The 19,976-nt window shown below is 50.5% G+C and overlaps 1 protein-coding gene across 1 annotated transcript in view; it reads right to left on the bottom strand.

Annotated features, from left to right (window-relative positions):
- Positions 1 to 19,976, bottom strand: part of RBM19 (RNA binding motif protein 19) — a 68,811-nt gene that overhangs the window by 14,364 nt on the left and 34,471 nt on the right. Inside the window, exons 22-23 of the mRNA XM_069871271.1 lie at positions 10,004 to 10,109; positions 2,751 to 2,871 (exon numbers count right to left, since the gene is read on the bottom strand). Coding sequence (XP_069727372.1) covers positions 2,751 to 2,871; positions 10,004 to 10,109 — 227 coding nt within the window. The remainder of the gene's footprint in view (positions 1 to 2,750; positions 2,872 to 10,003; positions 10,110 to 19,976) is intronic.

Raw genomic sequence — 19,976 nt, 5'->3', positions numbered from 1 at the left:
AATAAGGTGCATAACTGTAGCAGAGAGAAGTCAGCGGCAGTACGTGTCTCTTGCAGCCTAGTTCTAGACTTCACAAATTATTTCCTTGCTAAAACAAAACGATGGGGTTCACACTGGACACCGGGGGAGGGATTTTGGCCACTGCTACTCAAGACACCCACCTGAAAGATCAAGGTGGCTCCTTCAAAACAGGAAACAGAAAGATGCTGTGATGGCAGCAAAACAGAACAGAATGAGCTCATCGCTCACATCAAACTTGCCATCAGACCCAAGGGAGTGCAGGTCACCATTCCATCCCACCAGAATTGGGTGATAACAACCTTCCAGGCCTTACAGCAAACTTCTCATCCCCTCTGTTAGCACCTTGTAGCCTCTCCTACATGCAGATCCACCAGGTACTAACACCCATGCATCACTCTTGCGCTCACAGCAAACCAAAAGCTGCACAGAAAAGAGGAAATGGAAGAAGAAAAAGGAGGAGCTTTTCAAAATACTCAATTCCAATTGCATAAAACTTGGGAGACATTTGTCCCAAAGGCCCCGTGAGATCAGTAGTCTCAGTGCTTTGTCCTGCTTGAACACTTTATCATCTTCTGGCATGTACAAAATCCTCAGCAGGCTCCCTGGTTGCTTTTATACCTGTGGAATAACCAGGAAAAGGGCCAAAAGCAGCAGAGGCCACATGTCACCCTGTATGGATGGCACAGCACTGCCAACACAGCTTGATACAAACACCCGACGCCACTACAGCAAGACAAGCATCTCTAAATAGCATGGGTGGCCTGCAGTGTTGGAGGGCTCCAGGTTCAAAACGATCACAGGAGACTTTCAGGTAAGGGGAAAAAAGAGAAAGACTCTGCCATGGAATGGCAATGCTCAACCCTATAAAGAAATCAGAGCAGGAAATAAGGAATCCCCATGGTGGCTGAAGGCAGAGTGGTAGAAGCAGTTTTTCCCTCTTTACTGCTATCACTGTCACCTTCTGCACATCCACAGCAGAAGACACAGGGCAGAGCTCCCTCCCCTTCTTGGGGCTGCTGGGCATCCCAAAGAAATAAAATCCCACCTGTAAAACTCCAGCCTGCCAGTGTGGTGTGGGTAGGCTGAGCCGTGGTCCCAGGCACCAGCCAGCTCCTGGTGCCCGGGAGCCCCAGACAGGCTTTGTTATGGAGATCCACTTCTGGCAGATCCCGCTCTGCTGCAGGATTAGCTACCAGCAGTTTTGCAGTGGAGGAGCGCGTGTCCACCAGGCAGAGCTGAAGTCATTGGATGTTATTTTTCTCCCCTCAAGATGGGCTGGAGTGCAGCTCATGTGATTGAAGTGCCTTCAATCACATTTGCAGTTCCTAAAGATGGGGAGCGATAACCTTGCTCCTGTTTTTCAGCCTCTGAAGCCACCGAAGCTCCGAGGCTGCATCCCTGCTGGGATGTGAAAATGCTCTTCTGCTGCTCTCCCAGAGTCCCCACCTCAGTGAGGAATACCCTGGACAAGTGGGCTGGAGCAAACACAGACAGAAATTAGGAGACAAGCAGAGCTTTGGGGAGATGGGAGGTGACTGAGCTCACGGGCAGCAGCCGGCATCTGCTGTGAGCCTGCTGCTACTGTAAAGCCAAGACTATTTTTCCCCTTAGACCGAGCAGAGTTGTAAGGAAGAAAGGAGATCCCAAAGATAAAATGGGGTGCATGGAACATCACACCTTCTGCCTTCCCCACCAGGGTGGAGATCCACGTTGCCGTGATGGAGTGTGTCCCCCCCACTCCAGCACTGGGTTCTGGTGGGCACATCCACCCCTCAGCAGTGCCTGCTCTCCCTGCTGCCTCACACACATGTTCTGTGCCTGGGCTATTACATGCACCTAGACACCACTGTGCTCCCTTTGGTTTCCTTTATGGCACCACGTTGGTTATCGGCCTGTAGATCCCAGTATATCCCACTATGCTCCACACCTCTCTGGTCGTACCCACCCTCAGCCCTTCCATCACCAAACTGCACCTTCCCCAGCCTGTAATAATAAATGCTGTGCACACTACTTCACAAATGCATTGGGAGTCAGGCTTGCTAAATAAGTGAGGCTTGCTGCTTTTCCATCACCGAGGATTGTGACGTGCAGCCCCAGAACTGCTTATGCCAACCCCCTGGGCGACGGGCACGTGTGTGATGGTGACAGGAGGCTGGAAGGGGATGCAGGAGGAGGAAGAGCATTGATCTCCAGCTTAGCCCTCCAGCCCTGGGGATCCCTTCCTACATAAATATTTGCCAAGCAATGCATTTGTGCCTGTCGATGGCTGTCAATAGCAGCCTGCAGTGCTGTTATCTGCAGAGCTGTCATTCTCAGGAAGCTGATCCAAACAGCCTTCTCCGTATCTCAACCAATACCCACGTTATTTGTCTTTTCTAATCTGTGTGCTGTATGCACAGAGCCTGTCCCCAACTACGGAGCACCTGGGGGTGCAGGAGGATGGAGGCAAAAGCATTGCAGCTTGCAAGTGGCATTGAGGTGCCTCGGTAGCGCCAGCACACAGAGAGTTAACTGGCTCGTGCACAGACAGAGAGCTGTCAGACAAAGCTGTGGCCTGGATCCCTCCTGCTTCCCCCTGTGCTCGCCTTGTCAAGCTCCAGCATCTACTTGCCAGCTCCAGCAAGCCAGCAGCAGCAGAGAAAGGGCTGGCGTGGACTGGCAGCGCGTGCCAGATGGGACGGTGCCAGCCAGGGCTGTATCGACAGGCCAGAAGGATGCTGCTACATTACCGTGGAAATGGTCTGCTGTTTTCCGTCTCAGGGCCTCGACTGTCTCCTCCGTGTCTGCCCACTCCAAGACCAGCCTCCGGCCGTACAAATGTGTGCTGTGGCACAGGGCGTTGAACGCTTTCTGCAGAATTAAGAGAAAAAAAAAAAAGGGAGAAAATAAACCAGACTCATGTGAGGAAAAGCAGATATCCCTCCCTCTGTCCTGACTCTAGAAGGCCACCAGAGATCATCCTACGTGCAGCACATTGCTCTGATGGGGCAGGATTCATCTCCATCAGTGGCTTTGACTTGATCATTTATCTTCTCCATAGCTGCAGCAGAGCACATACCCCTCGCCATTCCTGCAGGCTGCTGCTGCTCGCTGGGGAGCGGGCTGAAATTCAGCATGGCAAGCAGCTCAAGGTTGGCTGCAGCCTTGTATCCCCGCGGGACCACACCTGAGCCAGGAAAGCTGTACTCTGGAAAGGCTGTCGAGACTTGTAACAGCATTAGGTGGTTCAACCACAAACCAGGGCCTTCATGGGCAGTGCAGCAGCGCTGGATTAGCACGGGCAGAGCAACCTCGTGACTCTCCACCCATCCTGTTCTCTGCTGGCATGCAGAGAGTAGGCAGGTTGCTTTCTGCTCAGGGGCAATGAATTTCAAGAAGCCCAACCTCGCCGAGGAAAGCTGCCTTCCTCTCACCAACTGTTTGGTGATGTTGACCATAGCGGCAGTAAATGTGGCACTGCCAGAAGCCTATCATAGAATCACTAGGTTGGAAAGGACCCACTGGATCGCTGAGCCCAAGCATTCCATTTGGACTATGCCAAAGTCCCCTTCTTTTTTTGCCTGTGTGTTATAGAAATGCAGAGGTTTCCTCATTGTCAGATCCTGCTTAATAACATCTGTACAGCTATAATCTCTCACTGGTGTGGAACACAAGCGTGCCAGCCAGCACAGTAGCTCAGATGGCTTTCTGAATCTGTAGGCCACCAGCAGAGGCATTCAGGAAACAGTGACTCAGAATCACAGAATCAGAATCGTTTAGGTTGGAAAAGACCTCCAAGATCATCAAGTTCAAGAAGAGGAGACCAAAATGATCTTTTAAAAACGCCAGCTAAGGCTGGGATTAAGTAGGATTACTAAGATCTCAAACTCACATCCCTGGAACACATAACGGCAGCTCTAGGACCACTGAAACACATCCTCCTGTCCAAGAGGGATGTACCCTCCCTTCTGGAGGCCCCATAGCAGCACTGAAGCTGTCCTGGAGAAGCACAGATCTCTTCTCCGAGCCCTCTGCCAAATGGAAATTTTGATTCATCAGGGTGTGTCAAGTCTTTAGGCAGAGGCTCTTCCTGCAAGGGGCTTTGCCTGCCTGCGACTGCTCCTTGGACCCCACCTGAGCTGATGTGTTATGAAACTCAAAAAAACCCCTATTTCTAGTGACCAGCACTTGGTAGCCTGTGTTTTCCCTTCCTTTCACTCATGTAATTCTCATCCAATATAAAAAGAGAAAGGAGAAGCACCAATTCCAACTTCTCCGCAGCATCACCAAGACTCCCCACCTTCGCCAGCTCCCTGGGGCTGACCCTGGCAGGACAGTGCGCCTCCTTTTCTCTCTGAAGGGTTGCAAGCCTGGCTGGTGCTTTTGCAGCTACAGCTGTTTTTATTTGCCGCTGCTGTTGTTTTAAAGGCCTATTTTCACTTGGAATGGTATCCAATTAGCAGAGCAATGTGTTGGCTTAAATAAACACTCGGGGGGAGGTGGCAGTAGGGAGTTGTGATGGCTGTTTACGTTGGCACAAAGAGCCATTTCCAAAGCCTGGCAAACAACTGCAGCTCTAATCGCAGGGTCTCATTTGTTAATTTATACTTTTTAATTTCTCACTTCCTGCAGTACAAGGGAGAGGAAGGCTGGAAGATGGGATACGGTCCCAGCAACCTGAAGCAGGTCACAGAAGAGAGCAGACCTTGCTGAACATGCCTACAATCACGGAGCAAAGCGCGGCGCTTGGTGGGCTCTCATCCTCAAAGCATCTTGCTCTGCCATATCCTCCTCGTTGCAGGATTGCTTCCACGCCCCACCGGGTACACAGAGCTGCTCAGCCCAGTCCAGGATGAGGCCTCCTCTAGATCTGAGGGGAGCACTGGGAAAGGTCACAGAGCAAGAAGGAAGGCAGATGCATCAAGTTGCATTGCATGAAAGAAACCTGCTGGGAGGGGACACATTTACCAGCATCCTGGGAATGCTGACCCTTCTCAGCCAACTGCACTCCCAAAATGAGTTGGTTTGCTCTGGCAATGAAGCAAAACTCAGGATGAGACTGCAGGCACCCTCCCAGCCCACCACTGCTCAAGCCCAGGTGGAAAACATCATGCTGGGACCCACACTCCACACAGCCCTGTCTTTCAGGTGGGCTCCTGGGGCTGGGGCTGCAGAAGAGAAGCCATGCATTTCAGGTGAAAATAAACTGAATGTCACTTCATTTGGAAACCATCTAAAAATAAAACTTAGCTCTTCACTGCTCTGAGAGGAATTAAGACTTTTTCAGGGGAAAAGAAAAGAGAAGCCACTGACGATTTAAAAGACAAAGGGATGAAGGAGAGAAATGCCATCCCCATACATCCACACTACTGGAAATCTTCCAACGAGAAGAGGAAATCTGCCACTGCTGCTATTTCAAATGAAAAGGTAGGTAGGGAAAAAATATATTTCAATTAGATGAGACATATGAAATGAGGACAAGTGGACTGGCTTTCAAAGGAAGTGGGGCTGGAGGTGGGAGCTATTCTCAGGGTGCAGCTCTTCCACACAAATATCTCACAACATCTCCTTTGAAGACCAAAGAACCAGAACCAGAGGTTTGTTTAGCTGTATCTGAACGAGGGACAAAGAGAAGTGTGGTGTCTGCTCTTCCAAGAGAGGCTCACCAGCAAAGAGCTCTAATACCATGGCTTCACGTTATCCTACTCCTTTAAGAAAAGGGAGGCTCCCACCACACAAAGCTTGATATCCTTAACTGTCAAAAACAATTTCATTAAAGCTGCTGCATTTGGTAATACACCCACTGCCAGGTAACACCGAAAGCTGAAGAGCCCTGGCAAACCTCCTCACAAGTCTCTTTTGCTTTCCAAATGCTTTAGGGGATGCATGAAAACCTCATGGCCTTCTCTGTGATGTGAGTATGCTTAAAAGTGTCATTTCCAAACCGTTCTCAGTCTGATTTTGCAGAGTTTGGTTCGAGTTTAAAGTCAAGGCTCAGTGCGGTAGGATTTCATCACTAGCTGTGAGTACAGCTAGGGCAGGGCTACAGCCCAGGCAGTGAGAGGAATGGGAGAAGCTGGAACAGCAGCTTAAAAATGTTTGTGGGATTCAGAAAGAGAATTTCAAAATTAAGAGGTGGCTGATAAACTCACATGAAGCCCAGGGTGCCAGGACAAGATGGACACTGCTCTGGAGAAGAGCCTGCTGTGCCAGGGCATTGGAAAGGCAGAGATCAAGACAGCAGGACCCCAAGTGCTACGGCTCCATCCCCAAATACCACATTAATTTGGAGGACAGTGCTGCTCTGCCTATAGAATCCCCCTTGCCCTATTAAATACTCAAGCCGAAGAGCCTCCAGGCTGGAGTCATTAGAGGGACAAAGGGTCAACAACATTAGGAGATTGATGAATTTCCCTTGCTTGCAAGAACCAGTCCCAGCTGAGGATGCTCTCTGCGACACCAGCTGCACACAAGGATTTTTCCTTCCGTGTGTGTGCATTTTTAAAGGGTTGACTGTCTTTCCCAAATGGGCAATTTCTATTTGGAGACCAGATGTATTTTTATATCGACAAGGGAGAAAAGTGGAAACTCGGCTTCCGCTTAATAGTTCAAAAATAAAAACAATACCACAACTGTTCTGCACAGGAACGTCAGGAAACGTGTCAAATGGTTAATGTTCCTTAACTGGAGTTAATCTGTTATTGCCAGCAGACTGAAGTTCCCCTTCTCACTCTCCAGTTTCCACACACTCCTAGCTTGACCAGTGGGTATGCAAACCCTCTTTGTGAATATGACTTTGTCCCTTCCATTGCAGTCTTTGATGTGGATTCCTCCCTGTTTCCCGGCTTCGCATATGTGCGTGCTGTGATCTGCTAAATGCTTGCAACAGAGAAGAGAGAGGGCTGCTAATTTCATCTGATGGTGGTGTAACACTGCCAGTCAAGGTCCATCCATCACCCTGGGAGCCGTCAAATGACCCAAGAGGCAGCCCCAACTGCAGACGTCACCGTGGGAAAGCCAGGCATGAGACTGGGGCTCTGAAGGATGAGCAGATGATGGGGAGAGGATGCAACCACCAGCAGCACCCTGTGACCTGCCTGAACATCCCCTCTCCTGCAGGCAAGGTGACCCACTGCATGGTGAGGGTGGCTTGGGTGCTCACCCCTCCCACGACAGCACCTTTTGGCAGGACTAGCCCTCCTTGAGTGGATGGCAGAGCACCGGGACAGTCCAAGGAGATGAAATGTAGCCTGCTGGGACAGGTCTGCAGGCACAGAAGCAGGGAGTTCAGAAAGGGAGGCCCACATCTCTTTCCCAGCTTTGGAAAAAACTCCATCCACACTCCCACAGCAGCTGTGACTGCTCAGAGAAAGACAAACACGGGAGGTCACAGGCTTTAAATGCCCAACAAAGCCACCTGAACTATTCTATTACAAAAACATCATGTTTTATAAGATGCTTATAAGCGATTTCCAGATTACCACTTTGAGCAAAAACGTCATTGACAGTCACAGCTATTCAGCTCAGAGATCTCCAGGCCCACTCCCCCTTTCTCTCATTTCACTTAGCAATAAACTCTAAGTCAATTATGTTCGTGTTTACAATATTCAGGATCCTACTCATCAATACACTGCATCCTTTTCCAGACGGCCAATGGAGTATACTTGATGTGCCACTTGTGAGACAATTAAATCCCTCAAAGAGACAAGTGTGGGAAAAAAAAACGAAGGAAGAACTGCTTTGCTGGAAAAGAAGACTCACCCCCCAAGCAAGGGGGGATATCCGCAGGATAGCTCACTCCTTGCATGCTCACCTCCCATGGCACCTGTGAGCTTTGAGAACAGTGCCCTGAGCAAGCATCCTGCACAGCTCTCTCCCTTCCAGCTGGCTGCTGTCGCTCACCAGAGAAAGATGGGTTTCCCCCTGCTGAGAACTCGATTTGTCCAGTGCAGATAGAATCAGCCACAGGGTCCCCAAGTGGCTGAAGAGAGACTGGATGCAGACACTAAGACTTCGCCATTTCCTCCAGAAAGCAAGCAGAAAAGGGGGTGCTGTCTCATTCCAAAGCCAGCAGCAGTAAAGAACCGGAGAGGTCCCTGTATGCACCTTTCTATCAAACGCTTAAAGCTTCCATACGAAAAGACTAACTAAAAAAAACAAGAACAAAGCCTGAGTGACTCTGTTGTGAAGCAGAAGTTAAAGCAATGCTGCCCAGAGCTGGGGTTTGCGCAGAGCTGCAGGCACAGCTCATTGCCTGGGGAGGGAATCATGCTCCTGGGACACCTCACGCTGCCCAGTGAGCCGGTCCCCAATGGGAGGATGAATGCTGAGCGGAAGGAAGTTTGAATTAGGATCAATATAGGACTAACAAAGAAACTCTATGTACTGTGTTCTACGGGAGGTCACACTGGAAAGGATGATCTAATAGTCCCTTGAGATGCTGGATCAATGAATCCTGTCTAAAAACATAAACACAGGCTACACTTGCTCCCCCTTCTCTCTCCTTCTTCTCTGCTCACAGACTTGAAAATCTGGAGTCTAGAGGAGTCACTGGAGCCATGGGGTCTCTTCCCTTCAGCAACAACATCCCTTGGCTTATGCCCACAATCGTTTCTCTTCCAGACACCGAACAAATCGCCAGGAGCCAGCAGTGGGGACAAAACCGCACTGCTCTGGCACGGGAGTGCCCACCCAACAGCTCACAGCAGAGCCGAGGACCCTCTTTTTGCCCAGTGCTTTGGAGACCATGCATGGTCCAGCCTCATCCTGAACCTCAGGCAAAGTGGAAGGGCAGGATACTATCAGACAGGCCACAAACCCCTTGCTTCTTCTGCAAATATGGAATTTAAACACATGGGAAAGCTGAAAAACATCCAATAGCATAGAACATTTTGAAGAGCAAACTATTCTGACCTAAAACACTATGGAACAATTTGCAGCATGAAGTGCATATACGAGCAGATCGCAAAAGTGTCAAGATATTGGAACCATAGAATCCTAGAACAGTTTGGGTTGGAAGGGACCTTAAAAATCATATGGTTCCAACTCCCCTGCAACTGGCAGGGACGCCTCTCACTGGATCAGGTTGCTCAAAGCCTCATCCAACCAGGCCTTGAACACCTTCAGACAGAGTGGGCATCCATGACTTCTCTGGGCAACCGGTCCCAGTGCCTCACCACCCTCAGAGGAAAACATTTCTTCCTAAGATTTAATCTAAATCTTCCCTCTTCCAGCTTAAAATTGATGCCCCTTGTCCTATCACTGCACTGCCTGGAAAAGAGTCCCTGCCCAGCTTTCCTGTAGGCCCCCTTAATGATGGCTTTTGCATTTTTTGGTAAAAGCAAAACATATTTTCAACCTGCAGGCTTCAGGAGCTCAGTTCCTGGTGCTGAGAAAGGTGTTTCCCAAGCCCCGCTGTCTGCTGTTAATGTTTTCCATGTCACTATCAAATAGTCAGTGCAAACCACACTGAGAAAGCATTCTTGGCCACCCCAGCACAGCTAGGTTCTTTCTTTGGACCAGGACAACGACTGGATTACACAACTTGGTCTTTGTTCTTGTGTTCAGCAAGGTGAAGCAGACACAGTCCTCCCTCTGGTTTTGCCCATCTTTTTGACCAATTCACAACTATTGGTCTTTTGTTACATTCACTACCTGAAAAATGCTGATCACAGTGGGCCTCAAAACACTCAGAGGAATGAACTGACTTGAGCAGTTTCCAAATCAGTAAATAGCCGCAATAACCGAAACTCCCCTAAAACCAAGGCAGTGGTGGAGATGCCACACGTGCTCAGGTTTTCCTGATGTGTCACGTTGGGCGAAAGCTATCCCTTCTCACCTTGCTTTTGAAGCCTCAGTGCAGCTTTGCTGGTGAATGCTAACTGTCTGCCCCAAATCTGGGCTAAGTCTCAGAGGAAAAGAGCCTCCAGGCTCCCCTCCTGGACGGAGACGAGACTGGAAGGGTGCCAGAGGGGCAGGAGAATGTGGTAAGTCTATGTCTCACCTTGGCATCCTGCTTGGTGAAGAAATCCACAAACCCAAAGCCACGGTGGGATCCTGTTCCTGCCATTTTCTTGGGCAGCCGGACGGTCTTCAGCTCTCCAAAGGTGCTGTGAATCAGAGAGGGAGAAGCAAAGACACTGTGAGATCAAGGGAAGAACCATTTCTTTATCACAAGCCATGGCAGTATCAGCTGCAGAACCAGGCTCCAGGCTTGCCAGTGCTGAGGTGAGCGGAATCCTGCAGCCGCTCTGCTTCCCTGTAAGCCTCATGTCCAAAGCACTCGGTAACAGCTAAAAACTCAACTTGGGTTGTAAGGGTCATCCTTTCCAGTCCCAAACCTTAAAAAAGCAAAAAACTTCTTTAATAGAACCACTATGTTTCTCCTCCCTTTAGGAGACCTGCAGAAACCAAGGACCCAGCCTGCACGCTGTGCTCTGTTCAGGGCAGACAAGAGGCATCTTCAGGTTACCAGGAGGCAGCACTGTTTCCACCACCGTGCAAACAGATTTATTTGCATCTTTGAAGAGGAGCTGAAGTGTACACAATATGGGTACAAGCCAGAGCACAGCCCCACAGGGACCTATTTTTTTTCCAGAATAGCCTATTGTGTGCACTGTGTCTGCAATGGTGTCAGCCTTCTGCTCCTCAGATGCTGGACATAATTTTTAGGAGTGGATTTCCTCCCTTTAATGCTGCACTTGGTACCCACACTTCCCATCCTGCTGCCAGCCACTCAGCCTCTTTCAGGAGCCAGAACAAACTGGTTTTATTTAAGCTTCCTAAATGTATAAAGGGAGATGGGTGAATTCAGCAGAGCTAAGTCCTACACAACAACCCCCAGATGCAGCAGCATTTCAGACAAACTTCCAAGTGCCAATGGGACAGAGAGTAAGGAACGGGGGAAGAAAAGGGGTTCCTGTTTATCTGCAGGGTATGGGGTTGGGATGGCAGCATCTGTGCTTGGACATGGCCCAGCAGAAAACTTGTCATGGAACACCTCTCCTTGCTGAAGAAACTTGTCACTTGAGCATCAAAGCACACAGCCGTCCCACCAGCTTTGGACCTTGTCCAAAAGGCTTGAAAACAGACCCAAAGGCAGTGCCTGCCGGACACCTCTCTGCAGTGCCATCCCCTGGAGAGATTCCAAGACAAAGCCGATGTTTTCTCTGCATCTGAGCTCCTACTTCTCCTTCTCCTCCTCTCACGCCCATTTATCAAACACATATGCACAAACTGCAGGCAATAAATATTTAATGTGGACTGGGTCTGAATAGATGTGTTATTTGATTTGAAAATCTACACACACGCACGCATACACAAAAGGAGTCTGGGATGCAGCAGTGCCAAAGAGCACCTGGGAATAAACACAGTAAAGGCCATAAACGCTCTTGTGAAATGATATAAGCTAAATCCTGGGAGTTAACCTGGTGCACTGGCAGCATGACCAGGCATTCATCTACCCAATTTCCTTAGGCAACGTGGTGTGTAAATGTACCATTATGAAGCCTCAAAATGAATCTGCACGTCTCCTCCTCAGTGCTTTCCTTCCCTCTCTCTCTCCTGCCCCCTTCGAGCTGGTGTTCCGCAAACAAACAAACAAACCCAAGTGGAGGCAAGAAGCAGCCTTGGCTGGTGGGAACGCTCGGCTCCAGGAGCAGCAGGAGTGCTGCGGGGTTTCCAGTGACCCGGGTGTCCTCCAGTAGGGGGTGCAGGTGCCTCTGCAGAACCTATAGGTTCTGGAATGCCACAGCTGGGTTAAGGTAGAGGTAACAAGATTGCTCTTGGCTCAAGAAGATGATCGTCTAGCTAGGACGGTGGGTGGCATGGGCAAGGGAGTGCTTGTTCTAACCTAAGTGGAAATCATTATGGGCAGTGCCCAGGGGGAGCCCAATATTTGCTAAAAGGGAGGAGGTCTCAGACAACACCCGCTCTATGCACTAAAACACCCTGTGTCTCCCTTTGACACCAAGACTCAACACAGAATGGGCAAGGAGGTGCCCAGCAGGAGAAAGACCGGTACAGATCACAGTGTTGGGGTGCCAGAGGGAAGCTGGGGTGACCCACATCATCCTGGGCAAAGGTGGGAGAAGCTGGCTCTTCCCTTCTCATCAGCTCAGAGTGGTCTGAAACACCCATGCTGGGAGATACGCAAAGGAGGTGGGGACCTAATCTGGAGTGGTGCTGGCTGCAGGCATCTCCCTAGGGATGGGGAGGAAAGTGGTGCCCACTACGGGCTCCCACAGATATGGGTCCATCAGAGGAAGCGACAGTGCAGCTTCTAACAGGGAGTAGGCAAAGCAGGGGGGTGAGGAAAGCCGAGAGGCTCAGCAGAGACAGGGCTGACCCCACTGGGGCTGCACAGTGAAACACCCTCCCTCCCACTGTGGCGCTAATTAGAAACCACAACACAGCAATTACCATCTCAGGAGCTGCGAATGAAGTGGAGAGCCTGGGCCTTTAATGTTCTCCTCTCCAGCGCCAGGCAGAGACTCACACCTCTCTTTTCCAATTATTTCCTCTGGATTTGGGAGGAGAGAGGCAGAGGAGGAGGGAACCCAATTACCCCCCGCAGTGCCAGGCTCCTGGCACCTGGGGAAGCCAGGTGCTGCCGTGTTCGCTCCCATGCTGGCTGCATCGATGCTGCAGACTTCCAGCTCCAAGATGGTCACGCACACATCGTGCCACAGCTGCCACAGGCAAAGCCACAGGAGTGGGGATGGCAGAAGGAAAAGGGATGCAGCTTGTCACCTGGGTGAAACCCAAGCGAAATGACAGGAGAGAGAAGAAAGCAGCTTCTACACAGGCTGCTGAACTGCAGCTCGCCTGTAAGATCCCACCACGCTGCCTTAAAACGTGTGCTTCCCCAGGGGTGGGGGTGGCTGCAGAGGGGCTCACTGCAAACTGGTGTTCCTGCCACCTCCTACCCCTTCCAGTAGGGAAAGATCTGATGGAAGCAAACGGCGTGAAAACACAGCATGCGTTCCAGGGGTAGGGGTTCCTCTTGGAGCTGACGTCTCTCTCCATAGCAAACTGGACGGAGATCAGAAAGCGCTGGCATCAAACCCTGCTGTTGGCGCGGAGCACAGCACCGTGCCAGGCTCCTCACCCTGAACACAATGATTTACAGAGGAGTCCCCAGAGCTGGTGTGACTGTAAAACCTGAGTGACTTCTAGATCTGTACCCATCGTCACCCATGCCTTTTCCAAGTGCTTGCAAGCCCCTGCATCAGGGCTCAGCCACAGCACAAGCACTAAAGGACCTGGCAGTCGTGAGAGCAAAGCCCTTTCCTTCTCGAGACATTGACTTGTTTGTAGTCAGCCCAGTTAACTGCAGAAGACTGTAACCTCCTTTCTGGTGAGTCGTGTCCTCACCAGACCCATGTGCCTGGCCTGAGGCTGCGTTACTGGCACGGCTTCCCCACAGTTCTTGGTGGCATCGCACCAGGCTGCGATTTCAGCCGTAACAAGTGCAGCCAAGGGGTGTGGCAAAACCAAATGTCTTGTATAAACGACCTCATGGAGCTGCTCGCAATTCATATAGGCTGTTCCAGGAGGGCAAAAGCAAAGAGCAAGAACTTTGCCATGAAGGTGGCAGATTTGCAAAGCCTGCAGCAACCTGCCAGGTACACGGCTGCTCCATTGCCTCCCAGCTTCTTTCTCCACATATTCACAAAAAAAACAGGGTCCAATCATCTGTTCTCTGAAATCCCGAGCAGGGGTCAGAGCTCAGAGTGCATGGAGAGGTGTGGGGTGGGTCTGGAGGATGTGGCTCTCCTGCTTTCCCTCTGCCTGTGCTCCCCATGTGCCGCAGGCAGCCCACCAGCCAGGCTGGCAAAATTCATCCTCACGCCTGTGCTCGCTCTCCCAGGCTTGGCATGTTTTCATGCCGTTGGCTGGAAGGGGTGACAGCCCCAAACAAATGCTGCAACTAAGATATTTCCTAAATGAGAACCTTTGTTTTGTACAGATCCAGATTTACTGGGAAATCATTAAAAGCCTGTCCTGGCACTGGCTGAGCAACGATCCACACAGCTGCAGAATGAAGACAGCCCCAACCTTTCCCTCAGCGAGTCACCCACCCCAAGCTCAGCAGAAACACACAACATTCCCAGAGATGCCAGAAGGGACATCCCCTCCCTCCCACCCACATGGGATCCAGCATTTCTACATGGCTTTGGCAGCTTTTTCAGTGGTGCTGCCACCATCCCCTCGCTTCCTTGGCTGAACAGAGGGAAGAGAAGTACATTTCTCCTCCACGCTGTAAGACGTACGCTGCAAGCTGGCTGCAGGTCAGAGGAACATCACTCCTTGGGATTGTAATTATATCCTTCTGGCACAGGCCAGCTGGGAGGCAAGTCCTTTGCCTGCTAATTATGGGACATTATATTGCTATTAAACAGAGTGCACTCTAGCTCGGTAGACAACACACTGCTCACTTGGCTTTGCCTGTTTACTGAAAGGTTCTTGTTCATCCCTCATCTACACCAGCCAAGCAGCCAGAGGACAGTGATACAGGTCTCCATAAACCCTCTTCCATCAAAGTTCCCTCCCACTCCATCATCACTCTCACAGCCCCAAATCCTCTGTACTTCCACCCCAGTATCACCAGGCACACGAGCGCCAGCACCATCTTCTGACACTGACTGCATCACCTCTTTTCACATAGGGTTTTGTTGGGGTTTCTGCTCCTAGCTTCCAAGTTTCTCCCTATCCTTGCTCAGTCACCAGTGTCCAGGTTTGGCTCCCCAGGCAGCCATGACGGCTGTACACGCTCACTCCTGGGACAGGTACTTCCAGACCAGGATAAACGTTACCCAGCTGGAAAGTGTCCCCTCCATTTCATCCTGCTCCCTCAAAACTGCAAGCTCCTTAGGAGAGGCCAAGACCTGTCCAGGCCTGGTTGTTATTTTCAAGTCCCAAACACAAAGATGCATTTATCATGGTTGATCTTGGTGCACCCTCAGCTATGAGCTGATCCAGCACTCTTGGGTTGCCAAGTTCTGTAGGAGAAAGCACAGCCTATACCACAAATCCATGCGATGGCTGGAAAGACCAACTGCTGTCCACTGCCAGAAGAGCAGACCTTATTGGAAACCAAACAAAAGAAACCACCCTTACGTTTCTCCAGACATGAACAGATGTCCCACTGCATGGTGTGGCCCTAAACCCCTCTCTCTAGTTTACATCCATTCAAGAGAAACAAGCTAAAAGTAGCCAGGTTGGAAAGCTGATCATGAAAACCAAGGCTGCCAAGTTACCATCTACTGCCACCACCTCCTCCTCTCTCCTCGCACTGCCCTCTCATCCCCAAGCCCTGCTGCTGCCTAAATCCCTCCTCATGACTGCTGGCAGCCCTAGGACAGAGCTCAAGCGAATGAGCCAGGCAGCGTAACCGCTCATCAGAAATGGCTCTGGGCAGGGATGACGAGTCCAAATGAGACAGAAGCCCTTTTCCTCCCTTGCTTGCACAACCTCTTCCCCAGCAGCAGGCTGCAGCCACACGTCAGCCCAGCAGAATTCAATCAATCGCTTGGCAATGGTCGTCTTCATTTTATCATTTCTTCCCCCCTCGCCCCCATATAGGACCTTCCCTCCCCCAACAAATTATGTCTCTGGTTCTGTGCTGATTTGCTGATTATATAGGGGGGGGAATAACAATGGTCCTTTTTCTTTCTTCCTCCTTTAGGAACGCAAGACCCTGGCAAATGGTTTTGCCCCTGGGCTGAGCCGTGGCCAGTTCCACCCCCTGCATGAGAGAGTTAATGAAATACGCAGCAGAAGGTCCCTCCCGCCTCCCGCTCCAGGACTTCAGCTGACTCCAGTACGGCTAATCCCATTACAAGAAAATAACGTGGATAATTCAAGCTAATGAAATCGTTACAAGAATGTGGACAGCCAGGGGTGGACATTCAGAGCCAATTTAACACTCCTTGGTGTTGTTATCCCCAGCACAGGAAATATCTCAAAGGAGGAAGGGAATGGAGAGAGGGAAGAAAAAAGCCCTGCTCTCTTGTTAGTTTAAATCCTGTTAGAGAGTTCAGGAATTAATCTGCCACCTATCTCCCCTATTACCATTATCATCATCATCATCATCAATAACGTCTCCTCGGTAACCTCTGAAAATTAGCAAATGAATGCACAGGAGGGCAAGGCAGGAGCGAAGCCTCCTGACACACTGAACCAAGTGCAAACTGCTGCTGCCTCCCTCTCTGATGGAGCCACAGGGCAGGAGATGCTGGATGAAGGGACTTGGCAGCAGATCAGGTGCCCTGGTGGAATCCCAGCCCATAGATGCATGGATGAAGTGATGCAGAAAAGCAGGTCCTTGCCTGTCCTGACCCCACTGCAAAGCTGATCCTTCATTCCCACAGCAGCTCCTCCATCTGCACTGTATTGTCCCACTGGATAATTAAATCACCTATGAGACCCCTATGAAAAGCTGCCGGTACACAGAAGGAGGACAGCCAGGTGTGCACCTTGTTCTTTGCTACATGCATCATCAAGTTTTTCCAGTTTCCTCCCCTCTTTGCCCAGGAACACTGTCTTTGTTTGGAGGCCTCCTGTTCTGCTGCTGCAGCAAAACTAGGTTTTGCTTTATGCAATTCCTATTCTCCAGTGCTGCCGGGAGAAGTGCTGCTGTCTTCTCCTAGCTCAGCTGCTTCCAAGCGATGGACCCCTTCCTGAGGCTAGTTTTCTGAGGCATACCTGGCTCCCACAGCAGGTTTAAAGCCAAGCTCCTCTCCTGGCCACCTGCACTAAGGGAAGCCAAGCACCGACAGCATACGTCTGAGCTCCGCCACAGCGTTTCACCGCAAATCACTCTTTTAGCACTGAGCATTTCCAGGCAGGAGCTACTACTGGTCATGCTGCACTCATGGATGTGATAAGGTACCTCTTCCACACCACGTACATGAAGCGCAGCCCTGTCTGCTCGCAGTTGGAGTTATGGGAAGCCTCACCATGACAAGATTTCAAAGCTATACAAGCTGGTATCCTTAGCTCACATGGGATCATGAGTGTTTAAATGCTTCCTGCATTTTTCAGCTGGATATGGGTGGTTCCCACTTGTCCCTGTCCTGCACTGCTGGGTGAGAGCTAGTGCCCACGGAGGCAGCTGCCTTCTCAGGGTGCTACAATCTCATCCCAGCCAATATACAGCTTTGTACTCCCCGCAGAGCACCTGGAATTCATTCCCTGGAAGCTTTAACAACTGCTTGACAGAGCAGTGAAACAACAGAGAGAAGCAAAGAGGAAAGAATCCAAAGCCTCAAAGAAATCCCGAGGTTCCCCAGGAGAGAAGGGTCTCTCTGAAAGAAGGCTTCTGAAATGGTAGCACTGTTTAGCATGCTCCTACATAAAGGGCCCACAAAAATCAGGAATGGCATTTTCAAACCAGGCTCTCTGGGACTGGTGATGACCACCGGGTCCTGATGAGACAAGAGGTAGCACCAGGAGACAGAATCACAGAACCACAGAATTATTAAGGTTGGAAAAAACCTTCAAGATCATCCAGTCCAATTGTTAGCCCAACCTCAATGCGCCTGCTAAATCATGTCCTGAAGTGCTACATATACACATATTTTTAATCCCTCCAGGGTTGGAGACTCCATTGCTTCTGTGGGAAGCCTGGTCCAATGTTTTAACACTTTCAGTAAAGAATTTTTTCCTAATATCTGATGTTGCAACCCTACCGCAAAACAGCTCAGCAGCGATGCCACGAGGTGAAATGGGGACCTCAGGCTCCTTTTCAACCTCAGCTCTCCCATAAGGGTAACCTTGCAAAGCTGCACCTCTCCCATTTCTCCAGCTCACTGCCTGCAAAGCCACAGCTGCTGCCTCCCAGCATCACACACAGACAAGTAATGCTTCAATCAATCCATGAAAGCAGCAGAGAGACTCAAGATTTAAAAAAGAAGTCAGTGCAACCTGAACATGAGTGTCTTTGGTACAAGAGACCAAGTAAAACCCCACAGCAAATACAGCAATAAAACTGGAAGTGACCTGGCCTTGCAGGAAAGAGAAGTTGTCACTTGGGGACTTCTCTTTGATGCGAGAATTGGGGTCAGAGAAAGGTGTACGAGAAGCACATTGCTATGTGGGCTGTGGTGATGGGTCACGCGGCATCCAGCCTGGGTGGCTGCCCCTTCTTTCTCCCATGGAGAGACTGACATGTCGGAGAGGAATTTTCCACCTTTCCCTTTTCCCCAGCTTGATTTCCACTAGACTTGTAGGAAACCAACACCAGCTAGATTCCCACCTCACGTCCCCTTGATTTGACTGGAAGCGACCAACGCTTTCCAAAAGCAGCCTTGCCCACTGCAGCGGTCGGGGGGAGCAGGGCGAATACCCCTGGGATGAGCCCGGCACAAGCAGCACCATTCAATGTCTCCAGGATGCTCTCTCACGAACACGTCTAATTACATCCAGACGGCGCTTTCGGCACACCTGCCACAGCAACTGTTTATCTTGCCGACGACTTAAAGAGCATCATTTGCAAAGTTTGCTAGGAAGGAAAGCCAATTAGCACGTCGCCGGCTAGGCAAAAAGATCCTCTGGCTTTATCTCCGCCGCGGCTGCTTTGCAGAGGACCCTTTGGTGCCAATTCCCTCCTGCTGCTCCCCGTACATCTCTTTGGCTCCTCCAGTTGGAAATTGTGCTTTCTCCCAGACAGACTCAAAAGCAAAGCAGGGGCGGTTGCAAACGGAGGAAGCAGGGTGGTGAGCCAGCTTGAGCTGCCAATCCTGCCCATACAAGAGAGTTGAAGGAGGAGAGCCTGAGGCCTGGGTATGAGGAGGGTCAAGGTCCAGAGGCAAGGGGGACCATTGCCATATGCATGGCAGAGGGTCTTACAAATGAAGCGCATGTTTTACCTATTTTTTAAACCTTTGAATCTGGAGAAGAGGCAGGAACCGTGCCCATGGCAGAATAAAATGATGCTTTGCCTCAAGTACATGCCAAAAACTTTCATCCCAGTAGACACAGTGGCCAGGCTGATGTGGTCTGGGAGCAGAGGGGGTCCACAAAGCTCCCGCCACCCCATCCCTACGCCACCCTCCCAGATTTCCCTCTCCGCCTGCCACACTGGCCTGGCACATCTGCCCCAGTCAAATCTTGCAGCTTAGGGCCCCCACCAGCCCGCCTGCACCAGCCAGTCCTCACCGATCCCCCCTCCTTTATCCTCATCATCTCACCAGTTCTGGGTTCCCCTGCTCCAGCTAAAGGCTTTGCCAGCACTCTCCTCTCTCCTACCTGAAAACTCTGCACCCCCTACCCCTCTTTATATGCTCAGAACCCATCTCTTGCCAGGGACCACCAGCTGCCCCATTTACCCACACTGTTGATTCAAGTCTCACTGTGGTGTCTCCCTGACATACTGTCCGTACTCCCTGGATTAAAGGCAGTAGCGTTCCAAGCTCCAGCGTGCAGAGGAAACCCACAAGATCCATCTAGAACCCAGTCCTGGGGAAGCTGGTCCAGCTTTTGGATTGCGCTCACTCCCCATTTCTTCTGCATGGGGAAAACTAAACAAAGTTTAGCTCTTTTTTGGATTTATCACATTTTGGATTAGATCTTCAAAAGATATTTGGATGCTCAGTCTCACAAACACTGCCAAAGACCATATGGACTTAGATGCGCTTATTCCATGCTGTGAATTTACCCACAAGACTCCTGGTAATGTTAAGTCCCATTTTTTGTGGATGGCTCAGTCAGCAGCAGCCTCCCTTGGAGCTGGCGGTGAAACAGGATTGGAAACGTGACACCTTTGGCCCCAGACCAACACGCAGCCACGGGACCTTCCCTCTCCTCAAGATCCAATACCCCAAGGCAGTGGCTGTTTCCCGTCGCTTAAATGGCTTATTTAAAAATGTAGCAAAACATTTTACCCATTCTTGATTTATTTTCCTTAACAGTTGCTTATGAGGGACCTTATCAAAAGCTTTCTGAAATTCCAAGTAAATTAGTCATTAGGCAGG

This window comes from Phaenicophaeus curvirostris, chromosome 17 (assembly GCF_032191515.1).
Source record: "Phaenicophaeus curvirostris isolate KB17595 chromosome 17, BPBGC_Pcur_1.0, whole genome shotgun sequence".
In the NCBI taxonomy this organism is placed as follows: domain Eukaryota; kingdom Metazoa; phylum Chordata; class Aves; order Cuculiformes; family Cuculidae; genus Phaenicophaeus; species Phaenicophaeus curvirostris.
The sequence above is the reverse complement of the archived record's forward strand: the minus strand, read 5'-3'. Positions and strand labels throughout refer to the sequence as shown.